Below are 18,605 nucleotides of genomic sequence, written 5' to 3'. Positions count from 1 at the left end.
AGGGGTTTGGTTTGTGTTGTTTTTAGTAAAACTCTAACATCCCTGCCTCTGGCAGTTGCAGAATCACTTCTTGACTGCTTTGCTTCTTTGTGTGACTCTGACTTCAAGAGACACAAGAATTCAGAATTCTTGGGGCTACATCTCACCCAGTAAGCTGGTGCATGGGGCTAGTTGCCAGGAGTTTCTGAGGAAGCAAATACCTGCCTTTTAAATTTCCCAAATGAGAAGTAGTTTCACAAGATCTTCACTATGTGAAAATCCCTGAGCTCTGAAAGGAGATTCAGTACTGGACGGGAGAAGAGGCATAAAGATATAAGCATCTAGGGATTGAAGAGAAGGCTCAGCACTTAAGGACATTTGCTGCTCTTCCAGAGGCCCAGAGTTCAGTTCCCAGCACCCACACTGTCTGGCTCACAACCACTCTAGCCCCCTGGGGATCCTTTGCCCTCTTTTGGCCTCTATGGGCACTCACACATGTGTGTATACACACTCATTCACATTAATAAAAAACTTTTAACTCTTATAAAACAACAGATCGTGGGTGGAGGGTGGTCCAGTGAACAGAGGTACTTTCTACCACGTTTGAGGACTGCACGAAACCTTAGAACTTACACAGTAGGAAGAGAGCACCAGTTCCTGCAGGTTGTCCTCTGATCTCCACGTGAGCCAAGGTATATGCATACATCCACACAAAAATAATGTAGCTGGGGAGTTGGATCAGCATTAAGAGTGCTTGCCTTGAAACCACGAGGAGTAAGTTTTGATCTGAGCACCTCCCTAGTGGCTAGGAAGTCCCACGAACACCTGTATTTGCAACTCCCAGGACTCTGATACCTTCATCTGTCTCCGACACCCCCCCCCCCCACACACACACATTAATTAAAATTTTAAATTCCTTATAGAATGCAAAGAAGTTGAGATCTATCCCAGGGCCTCTCCTATAGCTGCACATTGTTGGAACCCCTCATACAGTAGCTGGTTTTGCATTATACACAGGACTAATTCTCAGGTCTGTGGGAAGGCACTACAAGATGGCTAACAGAACATATGAAAGCCCCTAATCAACATCTGAGAGGCAGCTTACAAATGAGTATGAACTGGGCTGGTTCATGTTCATGTTCATGTACTGACTACATTAAGAAGCAGGCAGGTCCATATAGCCTACAAGCAATCCTAAAGGAAATTGCTTAAAGTGAGGTTCCAAAGATCTTAGATAGGGATTTTGAAGCTTTGTCCATATGCTCACAGTTCAGGTCGAGGCAGAAGTCTAAGTTTAGGAGGAACTAAGGTGGCCCTGTTGGGTGAAAGAAGGAGTCACAACTTATGAGTTACTTTTCTTTTATAAGATTTTTATGGGTTTTATTTCTTAGATTTATTTACTTTCATTTTATATATATGAATGCTTTGTTCAAATGGATGTTTGTGTACTACATGTGTGCTTGATGCTCTTGGAGGTCAGAAAAGGGAATTGGATCCCTGGATCCATTGGAACTGGAGTTATAATTGGTTGAGTCACCGTGTGGCTGCTGGTAATTGACCCATTCTCATACTGCACAATGAAGAACATTTGGAAATTGGAGAAATACATAAAATAGAAAGTAATATCAATCACAGTTCAGGAACTCTCAGCTTCTCTTGAAAGTTTAGGTATTTTGTCTTCAAGTCTTAACAGAGCATTTTCTGATAATAGGTGTCTTCTTTTTAAAAAAGAAAACAGGGAACAGAGACAAACAAAATTCACACTTCTGGGTCCCCATGAACTACATTTCCTTACTTTGGTATTTTTTTCTCATAGACTTGGGTTTATGCCTTTCTGACCACATGTACTTTTTTTTTTTTTTTTGATTTGGTTTTTCAAGACAGGGTTTCTCTGTATAGCCCTGGCTGACCAGGAACTCACTCTGTAGACTAGGCTGGCCTCGAACTCAGAAATCCACCTGCCTCTGCCTCCCAGAGTGCTGGGATTACAGGCGTGTGCCACCACTGCCCAGCTTGCACTTTGATAACATACACACACACACACACACACACACACACACACACACACATATATATTCTGGCTGCTTGAAATTCTATTCCATAGCTTTGCCACAGTTTGATCATTTCACACTGCTGGGAACTTTGGCTTATTTTACTGTTGCTGCACATAAGTGGAACAGGGTGACAGCCACCCACTGCTGCTAATGATTTATATTAATAAAGTCTTTTAATGTTAATGCCCTTCCCACTAGTTCCAAAGGACCCTGGTGTTTTAACTGTGTCCTGCTTTGGAATGTCTTCCATAGGATCTAAGCGCTCCTCCCACAGCAATGCTTACTTTTATGGCTTCTTCAAGAACAAGAGAATAGTTCTGTTTGACACTCTACTAGAAGAGTACTCTGTATTAAACAAAGACAACCAGGAGGAGCCTGGCGTGGAACCCCGCAATGAAGGTGAAGGGGACAGTGAAGAAGTCAAAGCTAAAATGAAAGTGAGTTCTTTCTTCCTCAGAGCCTTTGACTTAGTGTTTTTCCATAGTTTCTTTGGTAATAAAAATACGAGTTTCCATGCTGTATGTGAAACATACAGAGACTACCCAGTACAAATACAAATACTGCAACTCTTAAAGTTCTATTTGTGAGAAATGTCTACCATTACCACATGCTAAACCCTCAAGTTTTCATAAGATATACATATTAAAATTGAAAATGCTTATTTTTTAAAATATTATATAATAGTTTTTTGTGTGCACTCGTGTGTGTGTGTGTGTGTGTGTGTGTGTGTGTGTGTGTGTGTGTGTGTGTGTGTGTGTACATCATGGTAAAATGGAAATCAGAAGGACAACTTGTAGTTGATTCTCTCTACCACTGTCAGTCCTGGGGATTATACTCAGCTAGTCAGGATTGGTGACAATTGTGGAGTATCCACTAGGGAAGACTACACAGACAATAAAAGTCTTTGTAGCAGCCGGCAACTACTCAGAGAAATCACTATAGTCCCAGTGTAGCCTTTCTTAGGGTGAACTTTTAAGCACAACAACCGTACCTGAGTTGACATGCTTCAGTTAACAAGAACAATTAGAAGTGGAACTACAAAAGCAAAAAAGCAAGATTAGTACATTTAGAGACATCCTGCGATTATAGACTTTGGTGGATCGGGCCTTTGTTTTCACTTTTTGGCTAGTGGTGCTGTCTATGTGCTGAGTTTTATGGAGTCTGTTGTGTTCAGGTCACCCCTGACCTTTACCCGATAAACCATCTCATTGGCCCATATTCCTTTTATGTTTATGATCAAAGAATTTCTGCAGACAAAATAAGGAGAGAAACATTTAGTTTTTAGTGTTACCGAGACATACCAGTTAATAGGCTTTCTTGGCTTTACTTTGGCAGTGGATAGAGTTGAGACCTGGTCCTGTCATTTAGTCAATGAGGATCCTTGGGTGCATTATATAATTGAATCAGTTTTATTTGTTTTTAACACTTATGAAATATATGCTTTCTACTGAACTGCTTTGCTTAGCATTAAAAATACAAAAGTAGTCAGGGGAAGGTGGTGCATACCTTTAATCCCAAAACCCAGGAGGCAGAGACAAGTGATTCGAGGCTAGCCTGGTCTACAGACAGACAGAGAAAGTGCCAGGGCTGTCAAAAGTATACAAGAGTAGGGAGTGGAAATGTGGCTCTGTTACAGGTAAAGGCTTGCCTAGCGTGTACAAAGCACACGTCATGATGGCTCACACATCTAATCCCAGCACTCAGGAGAGTACTGCGGTTAGAAGTCTGTTTTTTAGATTTATTTATTTATTTATTTTATGTATGTGAGTACACTATCTCTTCAGACACACCAGAAGAAGGTATTGGATCCCAGATGGTTGTGAGTCATCATATGGTTGCTGGGATTTGAACTCAGGACCTCTGGAAGAAGTCTTAAACCTCAGTCAGAGCTCTTAACCACTGAACCATCTCTCCAGCCCAAGAAGTCTTATCTTTGTAAACTACAGTATAAAGGGGGAATGGTCAGACAAACATTCTTCACTGGGAAGCTATGGATACAAGATAATGGGAAATATAAGAGAAGCCATTTCTTGTTGGGCAGTGGTGGCGGACCTTTAATCCCAGCACTTGGGAGGCAGAGGCAGACGGATTTCTGAGTTCAAGGCCAGCCTGGTCTACAGAGTGAGTTCCAGGACAGCCAGGGCTACACAGAGAAACCCTGTCTCAAAAAAAACCAAAAAAAAAAAAAAAAAAGGAAGCCATTTCTTTTTTCTTGTGTGTGTATATAGGCACATTCGTGTGAGTACATCTGTGAGTGCATATGTGCGTACCATAGCAAATGTCTAGAGATCAGAACTATTCTGTGGCACCAATTCTCTACTTCCACCTTTTCTTGAATTCCAGGGACTAAACTCGGGTCTCTAGACTTTTTGGCAAAGACCTTTTTACCCATTGAACATTCTCACCAGCCCAAGAAAACTTTCCAGTTTATTCATTTGTTTGTTTTTAAGACAGGGTCTCTATACATAGCCCTCGGTGCCCAGGAACTCACTATATAGACAAGAGTGGCCTTGAACTCAGAAATCCACCTGTCTCTGCCTTTAAGTACTGGTATTAAAGGCTTGGTGGCCTGTGCCATCACACCAAGCCCCAAGAAAACTTTTCTTAAATTGGACCTGAGAGTCTTAAAAACATTGCTGGATGAGGTCAGCTAATGCTGACTAATAAAATCTAAGATATAATAATAAATGGATGAGGAGGGGATAGCAAGAAATAGTAATAATAATAGTCTTCAGAAAAAACCGTAGTATCTGAATGTGGTATCGCACATGCCCTTTGTTTGGTCCCATGTGAGTTGATTATAAATCCCTGCTCACTCACCTGCTGCATAGCTCTGGACTAGTGATTTAAACTATCTGAACTTCTGATTCCTTCAGGCAAAGATAAGGCTGGCAGCATTTCCCAACCTTGTCATTTTTTAATTAGACAGTATCTTGTTGTGATGTTTGGCAGCCTCGATGACTTATCTCCACTTGAAACCAGTGACACTTCTTTTATGCACTCACATATTACAACTAAACACTCCCCAGATGGTACCAGATGTTCTTGGATGGGAGTGGAGCAGAATCAGAATTGTACAAGTTCTCTTGTGTTTGAGAAATGGTGATTCCGAGATGCTCACCTTTCAGAGTTCTGTGTTGAGGTTAAAATGCCCATGAAATCTCTTGTGCTTTTTCTTTTAAGTTCTGGAAAATAATGATTGTCATTTGAGCATTTTATTTTCATTTTAAAGGGGTGATCTGATAAGGTGCCTGAACCTGTTATGAATATCTAGATAAGATAATTTCTGTGCAAGGATTAACTAGTATGGTAAAGGGGTTAATGCCTTTGAAGTTTTAAAAATAATTTATTATTATTTTATGTACATTGATGTTTTGCCTGCATATGTCTATGTAAGGGTGTCAGATATCCTGGAACTGAAGTTACAGACAGTTGTGAGCTGCCATGTGGGTGCTGGGAGTTGAACCCAGGTCTTCTGAAAGTGCCTTTAACACTGAGCCATCTCGCTGGGCAGTGGTGGCACACGCCTGTAATCCCAGCACTCTGGGAGGCAGAGGCAGGCAGATTTCTGAGTCCGAGGCCAACCTGGTCTACAGAGTGAGTTCCAGGACAGCCAGGGCTACACAGAGAAACCCTGTCTTGGGAAAAAAAAAAAAAAAAAAGAAGAAAGAAAGAAAGAAAGAAGAAAGAAAGAAAGAAAGAAAGAAAGAAAGAAAGAAAGAAAGAAAGAAAGAAAGAAAGAAAGAAAGAAAGAAAGAAAAGAAAGAAAAGAAAGAAAAGAAAGAAAAGAAAGAAAAGAAAGAAAAGAAAGAAAAGAAAGAAAACAAAAACACTGAGCCATCTCTCCACCCAGTGCCCTTGAATTTTTAAAGGACTAATTTATCTTTATGTGTATGAGTGTTGTATATAAGTGCATAGTCCACAGAAAAGTGTCTGGGTCCACTGCAGCCAGACTTAGAGGTAATTGTTAGCCACCTGACATGGGTATTGGGAACCAAACCCAAATTCTCTGGAAGAGCAGAAAGCTCTCTTAACTCCTAAGCCATTGGTGTGTTTTTGTTTGATTGGTTGGTTTGTTTTGCTTCACATGTGTGTGTGTGTGTGTGTGTGTGTGTGTGTGTGTGTGTGTGTGTGTTCATGTGTGTTTTGCCTAACTGTATGAATGTGCACTATGTGCAGATTGGTGCCTGGAGAGGGCAGAAGAGGGCATCACATATCCTGGACCTGGGGTTATGTATGTTTTTTTGAGTCACCATGTGGGTGCTGGGAATCAAACCTAGGCCCTCTTTAAGAGCAATAAATGCTCTTAACTGTTGAGTCCAGCCCTTGGGTGGGTTTGTATATTTGTTTTGTTTTGTTTGTTTAAGACAGTATTGAATGACTAGGAAGATGTCCCAGTGGGTAAGAGATGTTCTACAAACTTGAGGACCTGAATTCAAATCCTGGTCCCCATGTAAACAGCCAGACATGGAGGTATAGAGACAGGCAGATCCTACTGACAGTCAATCTAAGCCTCCAATTCCGTGAGAGACCTTGTTTCAAGGCTAAGGTGCACACATGCACATTCACGTGCACCACAAGCATGTGACTGTGTACACACACACACACACACACAATGATAGCATGATGTGTGTGGCCCATATTGGCCTGGACCTTACTATACAGCCTAGTCTGGCTTCAAATTTGGGACCTTCCTGCTTTAGGCTCCTGAGTGTTAACATAAGTATGAACTATCCTACCCAACTTTTGATATTTATTTTAAATGGAATTATCCTGCCAGCAAGGATTTTAGAATAAAAGCCACTTAGGTTTAACCAATAGTATCATAAGAGTCAAAGCTGGGACAAGATCTTAAAGTCATTTCACAGACAGGAAAACTGAAGATGGGAAAGGGTAACTCAGTGACCCTTGAGAGTCCTGCAGGTTTAGCAGGGAGCCTGGTTAAGGAATGCCCAGAATAGGCTATAGACATTGTAGTTAATTTATACTATAGCAAGCGATCCAGGAGTGGCAACAATGGAAAGAGAATACAGACCTTTGGTGTCTTTGAAAACAGCTTTATCTGGCTACAAACACAATTGGTAGCTGGGCTAGCTCAGATAGAATACTTGCATAGCTTGTCATGGCCCTGGATTCAGTCCTCAGCAGAACAAAAGCAAAACACAAATTATGGAGTACTCCTTTGAAGTGTGCTGAGTGGGGCCTGCCTTCTGTTGCCTCTTTGAAGATCCTGCATACACACGTTTATGTAAGTTTATATATACGTTATATGCCAACTATATATGATGTATCCCATCATAATAAACCTTTGAATAGAGGTGACAGAGCCCTCGAAGTCCAGGCACCCTTAACTACACTCATCTTTTTTTTTTTTTTTTTTTTTTTTTGTTTTTGTTTTTGTTTTTTTGGATTTTGGTTTTTTCAAGACAGGGTTTCCTCTGTGTAGCCCTGGCTGTCCTGGAACTCACTCTGTAGACCAGGCTGGCCTTGAACTCAGAAATCCGCTTTCCTCTGCCTCCCAGAGTGCTGGGATTACAGGCGTGCGCCACCACCGCCCGGCTACTGCACTCATCTTAACACTCATGCATGCCTGTAGATTCTGATAAGCATACTGTTTTCTGAGAAGAACGTGTGAACTAGTCAGAATTTTGACTTGGTTGAGCAAGGTTTTCTGTTTTGTTCTGAGAAAAGGATCTTTTGTAGCATAGAATGACCTTGAACTCCTGGTTCTTCCACCAAGTGCTGGGATTACAGCACAACCTCTCCACATAAAACATTTCGGTTTCTCAGCTTCCTATTCTTTTTCTCTGAAGTAAAGATGCTCCACTTGTTGCCAGTACAGTATTGTTAAGGATTCAGTGAGGCAAGGTATGAGTTTTATGAAGAGAAGTATGCTATACACCTGGTGTGGTTTTTTTTTTCCTTGTTCTTTTATATGACATTAATGTGGAAGGAAAAGAAAACACAAAAATAAAATAAAAAGAAACCGGGTGTGGTGACGCACGCCTGTAATCCCAGCACTTGGGAGGCAGAGGCAGGTGGATTTCTGAGTTCGAGGCCAGCCTGGTCTACATAGTGAGTTCCAGAACAGCCTGGACTACACAGAGAAACCCTGTCTCAAAAACAAAACAAAACAAACAAACAAAAAAAACAAAAAAGAAAAACAAACAAATTAATATAGTCACTGTTATCTGACACCGTGTTGTGCTTCCCTATCAGTACATCCAATGAATATATACATAACCGTTACTTATCTCATCGTGAGCATTTTGTATGTCCGAACACACTTTGAGGATGAGGTTTCTAATGGGTTTAGGATGTGGCTGCCAAGTGATTTCATTATGACTTGCTTAATCCTTACCTTATTGATAAAGATTTATGCTTTTTCCAATTTCTTTTTCCTAATCTAAGTTAGTCTAGGGTATTAAACTTAGTGAAGTTGGAGCCTGTCTTATATATATTTCTGTTGTTGGGGCATAACAAATATCTCACTTGGAGTGAATGCTCTGTTAAGCAAAGTTCTATACGAAAGTCTTGTGTTTAATTAAATGGGTCAGCCTAAAGATATAAATGAATTAAAGGTTATTAATCAGTTTTCCTTTTTTTTCCTTTGATTCAGAATAAGAAACAAGGATGTAAAAATGAGGAGGTACTGGCTGTACTTGGCCATGAACTGGGGCACTGGAAGTTGGGACACACAGTAAAAAATATCATTATTAGTCAGGTAAGTTTGGCATGACAGTTATATTTTACTTTATTTTGTTTTGTTCGAGACAGGGTCTCGTAGTTCAGACTGGCCTAGTGCGCACTGTGTAGCCAAAGATGACCGTGACTCCTATCCTCTTGCCTTTACCTTCCACCTGTAAACCTTTTTTTTTTTTAAGATTTTATTTGAGCTGGAGAGATGGCTCAGTGGTTAAGAGCACTGACTGTTCTTCCAGGGGTCCTGAGTTCAATTCTCTGCAACCACATGGTGACTCACAACCATCTGTAATAGAATCTTATGCCCTCTTCTGGTGTGCTGAAGACAGCTACAGTGTATTCATATAAATGAAATAAATAAATCTTTTTATAAAAAAGATTTTATTTATTTCATATATATGAGTACACTATAGCTATACAGATAGTTGTGAGCCATCATGTGGTTGCTGGGAATTGAACTCAGGACCTCTGCTCGCCCCGGCCCCACTCACTCTGACCCAAAGAATAATTTATTGTTATATGTGAGTAGACTGTAGCTATCTTCAGACACACCAAATCTTTGGAAGAGCAGGCAGTGCTCTTGACTGCTGAGCCATCTCCAGCCCCCACCTGTAATCTTAAGAGCTCAGGAGACCCACGCAGAAAGATCTCGGGTTGATGGGGCTAGCAAAATGGCTTAAGAGTTGAAGGTACTTGCTACCAAGCCTAAGTTCAACCCCCAGGACTCACATGATGGAAGAACCAACTCCCTTAATCTGTCCTCTGACCCTCCATACTTGCACTGTGGCATGTGTTCTTGTGCACACACATATACATAAACAAGTAAAAAATTTAGAAGCTGAAGGCCATTCTGAGCCATATAGCAATTTCCAGGCCAAACTGAAAAGAAAAGCTAAGTAAGTGCATAAAAGTATGACAGGCCCGAGATATATATATTAATAGGTTAGCTAGGAATGATATTACAGACTTGTAATCCCAGCATTCAGGAAGCAGAGGCAGGAGGATCACACCTTTGAGGCTAAGCTGCCCGACTTCTCTTTGTGGTTCCCTGAGAGATCTGAGGCAATTCCTTAATTTCTCTCTGCCTCCGTTTCTTCATTGACTAATAAAGCACAGTGCTGGTTAGGACTTAAGTGAATAGTCTGCCAGAGGTTGGGGTGTCCTGGGAGCATGGTGAGTACATATTAGTGCTCACTGCTGTTACCACCATCGCTGTCACTCCCACAGCTGCTCAGATGTGTGGGCCGTGAGAGCCAAAGGAGCAAAACTAGATACATTGTACGTTAAAATGGTTCTTAAAGTTGGTGAGATTGCTCAGCATACAAAGGCACTTGCCACCAAACCTGACAATATTAGATGATTCCTGGGCCCACCTGGTAGAAGGCAAGAACTGACTCCTGCAGGTTGTCCTTCTGACTTCCACATGCGTGCCATGACATACACACTGCTGCAAAAACACATACATATACACCCCAAAATAAGCAAATCATAAGTGTAAAAAAAAATAGACCTTTTAACTCTCTTTGTAGACCAGGCTGGCCTCAAACTCAGAGGTCCATTGGCCTCTGCCTCTTGAGTGCTATGATTCATGATGTGTGCCACTACTGCATGGCTTCTATATTTTTATCTACTTATTAAAGGTTTTAAAAGAATTGTTTGTAAAATAAAAATTTTTAGAAGATCTTGTTTTTATGATTATTTTTCAAGTATAGGTATGCATGTCTGTATATAGAGATGTGTCCTTGAGGGCAGGTACCCACAGAGGCCAGGGGCATAGGATACCCTGGAGCTGGAGTGATAAGCCACGTGATGCTGGTGCTGGGAACTGAACCCAAGTTCTTTGCAAGAGCAGCCAGTGCTCTTAACTGCTGAGCTCTCTCTCCAGCACTAAGATCTTTTTCCATGGTGGGCATTTTGGCACTTCAGCTGGTGCTAGCATAGCATGGTATTATATGTGTTATATATAAAATTTTAAGATTAAAGGAGTATGCTTTGAATGCCTCCTGCCTAAGGCAGGAGGATTATGAGTGTGAGGCCAGCCTGGGGTACCTAGCAGGACCCTCTGGGTCTTAATTATGGTTTCTATTGCAGTGATAAAATCATGACCAAAAGCAACTTAGGAAGTTGCGTTTCTCATATTCATATATATATTTCTGCAATGGTTCTCAGCCTGTGGGTCTTAAAACCTTTGGGGATCACGTATCAGATATTTACACTACAACTTTTAGTTTTGAAGTAGCAACAAAATAACTTTATTGTTGGGAACCACCACAACATGAGGAAGTCAGTATATTAAAGGGTTGCAACATTAAGTTGAGAATGTCTACTGCATAAAGGAGCATTGCTTACTGGCTTGCTCCTTATGGCTTGCTTAGCCTGCTTTCTTGTACAATCCAGGACCACCTGCCCAGGGGTGGCAGCGTCCATAGTGAGCTGGGCCTGCCCACATCAATTATTAATCAAGAAAAGCACTGCAGGCTTGCTTAGTTAGCATCATAGTAACACACAATGTTGTATCCTCTTTTCTAGATGAATTCTTTCCTGTGTTTTTTCTTGTTTGCTGTATTAATTGGTCGAAGGGAACTTTTTGCTGCCTTTGGTTTTTATGACAGCCAACCCACTCTGATTGGACTCTTGATCATCTTTCAGTTTATTTTCTCACCTTACAATGAGGTAATGTATGCTTTTTAAAACTACCATATAATGTGGGTTTTGCCTATTTCAAGTCTAGACTCTTTAGGATAGTGTAAAAATAAATCTATGAAGTTCTGTAATCTTCTAGTTCCTCACTGACAGATTGAATAATATAAAAGTAACAGAGAAACCTGAGACTAAGTAATTAAGTGTTCATAATACTATTAGGAGATAAAATAGAGAATTGGAGCTTTTCTGTACCTCAGAGCTGCAGCAGCTGGAGGTCACCTGCTAGACTGTCTTCAGCCATGTGGTCACCGTATGGGTGTGAAAACCTGTATGACTGAATAAGTGACAGCTAGCCTGGAAAGGGCTGTGTGACAGTGCTCCTCTGGTTGTTCACAGTAACTCGAGTTCTCTCCAAGACCCACCAAAACCAAAAGTGCTTCTTATCAGGAGCAGCTCCTGCCCATGTGATAAGACATGTTCATGAGACAGTATTTCAGAGCAGAATCTCATGGCATTGGGTAAGGCTTCCAGAAGAAACCAGGAAATAATATTGGTGATCTTGAGGAACCTCCATTCATCCTTGAGACAGGGTCTAGAGAATTGGTTCTCAACCTTCCTAATGCTGCAACCCTTTAATACAGTTCCTTTATGTTGAGGTAACCCCCAACCATAAAATTATTTTTGTTGCTACTTCATGATTGTAATTTTGCTATTGTATGAATTATAAATACCTGATATGCAGAATATCTGATATGAGACTTCTGTGAAAGGGTTGTTTGACCCCCAAAAGGGTCATGATCCACAGGTTGAGAACCACTGCTCTAAAGTAAAAGAAGAGAAGTAGCTGTAAAGTGTTGTCCACAGAGCTCAATCTAATAGTGAACCTGGATTTATTATTTCTAAATTATAGTCATTAAACTATTTTTTGGTATTAAGATTTATTTTTATTATTTTAAATTATGTGTATGATGTTTGTATATGTGTGTGCATGTGAATGCAGGTGCCAGCAGAGGCCAGAGTTGGTGGATTCTCCTAAAGCTGGAGGTATAGGCATCTGTGAGCCACTGACATGGCTGCTGGGAGTCCAACCTGAATCCCCTGGAAGAGCAGCACAAACTGTTAACTGCTGCGCTATCTCTCCGGCCCCTAAACATTAAACTTTTAAACTTTTGATGGTCGTATTTATAAAGTGCATTATGCAGTTTGCTGCTTAAACATGACACAGAGCCAGGTGGTGTACCCTTTAACAGCAATACATGGGGAGGCAGAGGCAAGTGGATCTCTGTGTTTGAGGCCAACCTGGTGTAGAGTGAGTTCTAGGACAGCCAGAGCCACATAGAGAAACTGTCTCAAAAAATATCATCACCAGCAACAATTTAAAAAAACAAACCATAATACAGAATGCTTTTGTTACATCTCAGATGCAGTAAAATCACTGCACATACATAATAGTAAATGACCCTTGAGCACCCTGCATTTTAAAAGTTTTGTTTATTTACCTAATATTTTCTTACCCCTTTGGACCAATAATATCACTGTAACTTCCCCATTAGTCCAGCTTAGTTTTCTTTAACTTGCTGCCTTTTCCTAGGAAGTCTGGCAGCCCAGCTCACAGGGGAGCTCCAGATGAAGTAGAGGGGGAGAGCTCAGCAGCAGCAGGAGGGCTGAGGGGTGGGAGGACGATGCTCTCGCTTGCTGCCTGCATGGGCCACTCAGAGGCTTTGTTTTGTTTTGTTTTGTCTCCTTACCTAATAGTTGAATTCACTTCATAAATACTGAAATAAATATGGAGTATTAGAGTGGTTTGGAATGTGATTAGTCCACAGAGTACTAACAACTAATTACTAAGCTTTGAGTTACCTGGGAGATCCATTTCAGAGGCACTGGTTATTTTACCTGGATGTCTTGGAAGCAGTGTCAGAGTTTAAGGGGCCTAATAGGAGAGATACTGTCCTGGGATTGCCCTTTCAAAAACAATTGGAGGCCGGCAGTGGTGGCACAGGCCTCTAATCCCAGCACTTCAGAGGCAGAGGTAGGCGGATTTCTGAGTTCGAGGCCAGTCTGTCTGGTCTATGGAATGAGTTCCAGGACAGCCAGGGCTACACAGAGAAATCCTGTCTCAGGGAAAACAAAAACAAAAAACAAACAAACAAAAAACCTCCAACAACAATTGGAGGGCTAGCTCAGTGTTTCAGAGTCAGTGCTGCTCTTCCTAGATCTCATGTCAGATATTGCCTGTAACTCCAGCTCTGGAAGTCCAATGGATCTTGGACTCTGCAGGCACCCATACTCATGTAACCTATGCCCACGCTGCATGTGTACACATAATTAGAAAGAAGCCTTTAAACAATATTGGAATCTTACAGCAGAACAGATGGTTACTTGTTTAGCTTGTGTTTTCTTTATATATTACAGCAAAAATCAAAGACTGGTTGACTAGGGTGCTTGGAAGAGGCGAGAATGAGGGCTTGTATGTTTGTTTGGGGGGGCTTATTTTTTATAGTTCTAAAAACTGAACCTAGTTCACATGTGATGGGAGGAAGATTGAGATAAGGTTATTAGAGCCAGTGAATGAAGGTTGGGCTGGTTGCCTTTGTCCCCTTCCCTTCTTTCCTTCCTTGAGACAGGGTCTCACTTGTTGTGATAAGGCTGGCTCCCAGTAGTTGGAGTGACAGGTATAATCCACTTCATGTGGCTCAGAGAGCCAAACCAAAATGTACATTCAAGATTTGAAAGAAATTTCATGCGGAATTGGATGGTAATAGAGACTCAAACTTTATTAGGAAACTAGTATTTGTTAGTGGCAGAGAGGGAGACAGTGAGCTGTATGCATAAGGATACTTGCCTAAGGCCGGGTGTAGTGGCGCACACCTGTAATCCCAGCACTCTGGGAGGCAGAGGCAGGCAGATTTCTGAGTTCAAGGCCAGCCTGGCCTACAGAGTGAGTTGCAGGACAGTCAGGGCTATACAGAGAAATCCTGTCTTGAAATAACCAAAAACCAAAATTTAAAAAAAACAAAAACAAAAAACTGCCAGGTGGTGGTGGCGCACGCCTGTAATCCCAGCACTCTGGGAGGCAGAGGCAGGCAGATTTCTGAGTTCGAAGCCAGCCTGGTCTACCGAGTGAGTTCCAGGACAGCCAGGGCTATACAGAGAGACACTGTCTTGAAAAAAAAACAAATCCAAAAAAAAAAAAAAAAAAAAAAAGCTTGCCTGTGTGTACCTGTGGAGAGCAGAGGTTAACATTGGATGTCTTCCTCTGTTGCTCTCCAAGGCCAGACAGTCACACCAGGAATCGTCCTATGTCACTGAATCTGGCTGCCCAGCAAGCCCCTGAGATCTACCCTATCTTCCTACTCCCTAGCACTGGGCCTTCTGATACACATTTAGCTGCCAATTCAAATTTGGGTCCTCATGCTCATACAGTAAGTACTTTACCCACAGAGCCAACTCCCTAGTCCCCAAAAGCAAAAGCAAATGCAAAAATAAATAAATAAATAAATATTTTAAAAAATTGGCAATTTTTTTCTTTCAGTTTTTGTTTTTTTTAAAGATTTATTTATTATATATGAGTACACTGTAGCTATCTTCAGACACTCCAGAAGAGGGCATCAGATCTCATTACAGATGGTTGTGAGCCACCATGTGGTTACTGGGATTTGAACTTAGGACCTTCGGAAGAGCAGTCAGTGCTCTTAACCGCTGAGCCATCTCTCCAACCCTTCTTTCAGTTTTTTAGGACAAGATTTCTGTATGTAGTCCTGGGGCTGTCCTAGAACTTGCTCTGTAGACCAGACATTTTAATCCCTCAGAATTTATATCCTTCCCAGGAAAAGTTTCCCTCTCAAATGGTCTTTAGACATTATGAACTTATTCTGAGATATTACTGAAGCCACTTGGAGAACATTCAGTCCTGATGTAGGAGACAGAAGTAGGAGGATCATGGGTGTGAGGCCAGCTATGGAGGAAGACCATGGCAGTAACAAAACTTGAAACTATCATCAGAGGCTCTGTCATATTTTTGGAATAGCTCAGAAAAGATTTATTAAAGATAGATAAATGATCAAGAATATTAAGAGTGAGCCGGGCGGTGGTGACGCACGCCTGTAATCCCAGCACTCTGGGAGGCAGAGGCAGGTGAATTTCTGAGTTCGAGGCCAGCCTGGTCTACAGAGTGAGTTCCAGGACAGCCAGGGCTACACAGAGAAACCCTGTCTCAGAAAAAAAAAAAAAAGAAGAAGAAGAAGAATATTAAGAGTGAGTGATCCCGTGGGCTGGAGAGATGGCTCAGTGGTTAAGAGCACTTGCTGCCCTTGCAGAGGACCTGGGTTAGTTCCCAGCATCCATGGATGACTCATCCATGTGTAACTCCAGGTCAAAAGGATCATGACCCCTGCTTCTGACCTCTTCAAGCACCAGGCAAAATACAAATACAAAATAAATATTTGAAAAACAGCTCCAGATGAGGTGATAACCAGCACTTGGGATGTGGGGCAAAGAATTAGGTTTTTGAAGTCGGCCTGGGTTATATGAACCCAGTCTCAGAAAAACAGACAAAGCATATCAGAGACAGAAAGTGAGCACAGCTCTGACTGAGAGATGATGGCGTGCACTGGCTTCAGAGTCACCCTTGAGTCCTGTGGCCTCTGGAAAACTGTCCAGTCCTCTGAACGTCACCCTCCTAACCTGTACAGCAGAAGCCAGAGGTTTCTGAAGAGCAAATGAAACTCCTTTTAGTAAGCTCTGTCTGGTTTCCGGTCTGAGTGTGTGGGGTGAGGGAAGCTCAGCTTGACAGCCCCCACCTGAGTCCTTAAGTCATTGTCTCCTAGATTTGGCTTGCCTTTCTCATGTCCTGACCAGCCTTCCTCCATAGCCAGGCTCCTGAAGACTTCAGGCTTCAGTGATAACGAAGGTAGCAGGTGGCTAAAACCTTCGATTTCCTTCTGCAGGTTCTGTCTTTCTGCCTAACGGTCCTGAGCCGCAGATTTGAATTTCAAGCCGACGCTTTCGCCAAGAGACTTGGGAAGGCTAAAGACTTATACTCCGCTCTGATCAAGCTGAACAAAGACAACCTGGGGTTCCCGGTTTCTGACTGGTTGTTTTCCATGTGGCACTATTCGCACCCTCCACTGCTAGAGAGGCTTCAGGCTCTGAAAAACGCAAAACAAGACTGAGCCGCCCAGGTCCCAGGGCTGGACGCACTTCTGGTTATTTCTGTCCTGGCAGCATGTTCCAGCTCTTGATGTTTTTAATTTTTTAAGAAAAATGATTACGTACATAAAGGTCCAGATTTAAATACATTTACTATCTCATTTCAAAAATGATTTTAATAATCCATTTCTTAAAACACTGGATAAAATTTTGAGGCTTAATATTTTTAAAATATAGTTTATCTAGTATCTGATTTACCATCAATTTGTAAAATGATTTAAGGAAATGCACAACTTGTTTTATTTCTTCACTGTGTAGACTCTGCATAGAAGGTTTTTAGGTCGTATGTTGAAGGTGGGAGCACCACCTCCAAGCACTTTCTGCGAGGCAGAAACAAAGAGTGGTCCCAAATCATTGTGCTTGTACCTACATGGAATTCATTTTTACCTTCATGTTGTTATGATTTAACCCCACCAATCAGTGTTTTTAAATAAGAAAGAAAAGTAAAAATTAGTAAGGCTAACGCTACTGAGGTGAGTTGTTAGGCATGCTCTACTGTTGGACTTACAGAGCCGTCTGTTCTTTCTTGCCACACAGGTCAGGAATCCCCTCCCTCCTTCCTCTCTCCCTTCCTTTTTTTTTTTTTAACATAAGGTCTCACTCTAGTCCTTGCTGGCCCCAAACTCATTCTTTAGCACAAGGTAGCCTAGAACCTGTATCAGGCCTCCTGCCTCAGTCTTCCTAATGTTGGGATTGCAGGTGTGAGCCACCACATACAGCTTAGGAATTGTTAGTAGTGCCTGAAACTAGAAACCTTTTAAATCATTGACTTTGGGTTTGCTTTTAAGAAGGTCTTAATTTTAAACCAGGCTTGGTAGCACTTATATTTAATCTCAGCAATTGAGGCAGAGGCAGATGGACCTATGAACTGAGCCCAAGCCTGGTCTACATAGCAAGTTCCAGGCCAGCCAGGACTATATAATGAGACTGTCTCAAAGGGGGTGCAGTAAAAGTCAGTCTCAGTTTTTAACCCTTCCTTCCACCAATCTTATTAGGAATAGACTAGCCTTTTCTCATTCATTTTTCCCAGTAAATAATAGTACATCCTTTTACTCAGCAGAGGTTGCCATATTGTATATATCTCCCAATGTTAATTATGGCAGAATATAAAAAAAGAAGAAATAACATTTGAAAAGGCATAAAGGTGAAATATTCATGATACTCTTCTTCAGGAAAATATAGTTTTCTATCTTTTTTGAAGGACAGAAGTCTCTGCTTTTATTTTTGTAATTTTTTATTCACAAATCATAATTAGACCAGATTCCATTTTTTAAAATTATAATTCTTGGTAGGCAGACAGATGTTTACTTGTAGAGAAAGAGTCATAAAAGATTTCCAGTGGGAAAAGGTATGTGCTTGACTGCTTCAAATGCCTGTCCGCGTCCTGAACGAGACTCATGCTGCGCCTGCCGTTCCCAGTCACTGGCAGTGAGCATCTCCTGGGCATTCACTCCACAGTGTGATCGACTGTACACTGTGGTGTCTGCGCTCTGCTGACATGTGAGCAAAGACTTCACATGGACCACAGTAGCATCAGCTCTCACTCAGCACTGCATTGTTTATTTCCTACAGCTACGCAGAGCAGCCCACGGTTTCTCTCCAGCATCCTTTCCTGTGACTTCATGCTCAGATAACTGCCTTTCCTTCCTTCTGTGCCTTTAAAAACACATTTCAGTTCTGCACAAGTGAGACATTAAAAATTGCCAATGCAGATTGACGTCCTGGTGTTGGGTTTGATGTGATTTGCGCGTCATATGTTACCCAGATATGTTGATCACCTGCCAAATCAGTGCCGTCCGTGGACCTGTGACCAGTTCTGCGTTTGAATGGTGTCAGCACCAGCACCACCCATGGCTGCCTCCTGCCTCTCCAGCATGTGCATCACCAGTTCCTGCTGATGTTCCTCAGAAGCAACAGTTGGAATAATTGCTGCAACCTCAGATTGTCTTGGGCTTGCTTTTTACTGTGCTGGCTGCCCTCTGGCTCCTCTGTCATCCAGATCAATTGGGAGATCCC

General features: G+C 41.8%; 1 protein-coding gene across 2 annotated transcripts in view; it reads left to right on the top strand.

Moving 5' to 3' along the window:
• Zmpste24 (zinc metallopeptidase STE24) overlaps positions 1 to 18,306 on the top strand; it is a 40,507-nt gene extending 22,201 nt beyond the window's left edge. For both annotated transcript variants that reach the window (XM_052177245.1, XM_052177244.1), the window contains 4 exons: positions 2,286 to 2,470; positions 8,653 to 8,757; positions 11,265 to 11,408; positions 16,328 to 18,306. In XM_052177245.1, the coding sequence (XP_052033205.1) occupies positions 2,286 to 2,470; positions 8,653 to 8,757; positions 11,265 to 11,408; positions 16,328 to 16,552 (659 nt within the window). In that variant the 3' untranslated portion in view covers positions 16,553 to 18,306. The remainder of the gene's footprint in view (positions 1 to 2,285; positions 2,471 to 8,652; positions 8,758 to 11,264; positions 11,409 to 16,327) is intronic.
• The last annotated feature ends 299 nt before the right edge of the window (positions 18,307 to 18,605 follow it).

Source organism: Apodemus sylvaticus, chromosome 3, assembly GCF_947179515.1.
Source record: "Apodemus sylvaticus chromosome 3, mApoSyl1.1, whole genome shotgun sequence".
NCBI lineage: Eukaryota > Metazoa > Chordata > Mammalia > Rodentia > Muridae > Apodemus > Apodemus sylvaticus.
This window is presented reverse-complemented; position numbering and strand designations above follow the sequence as displayed.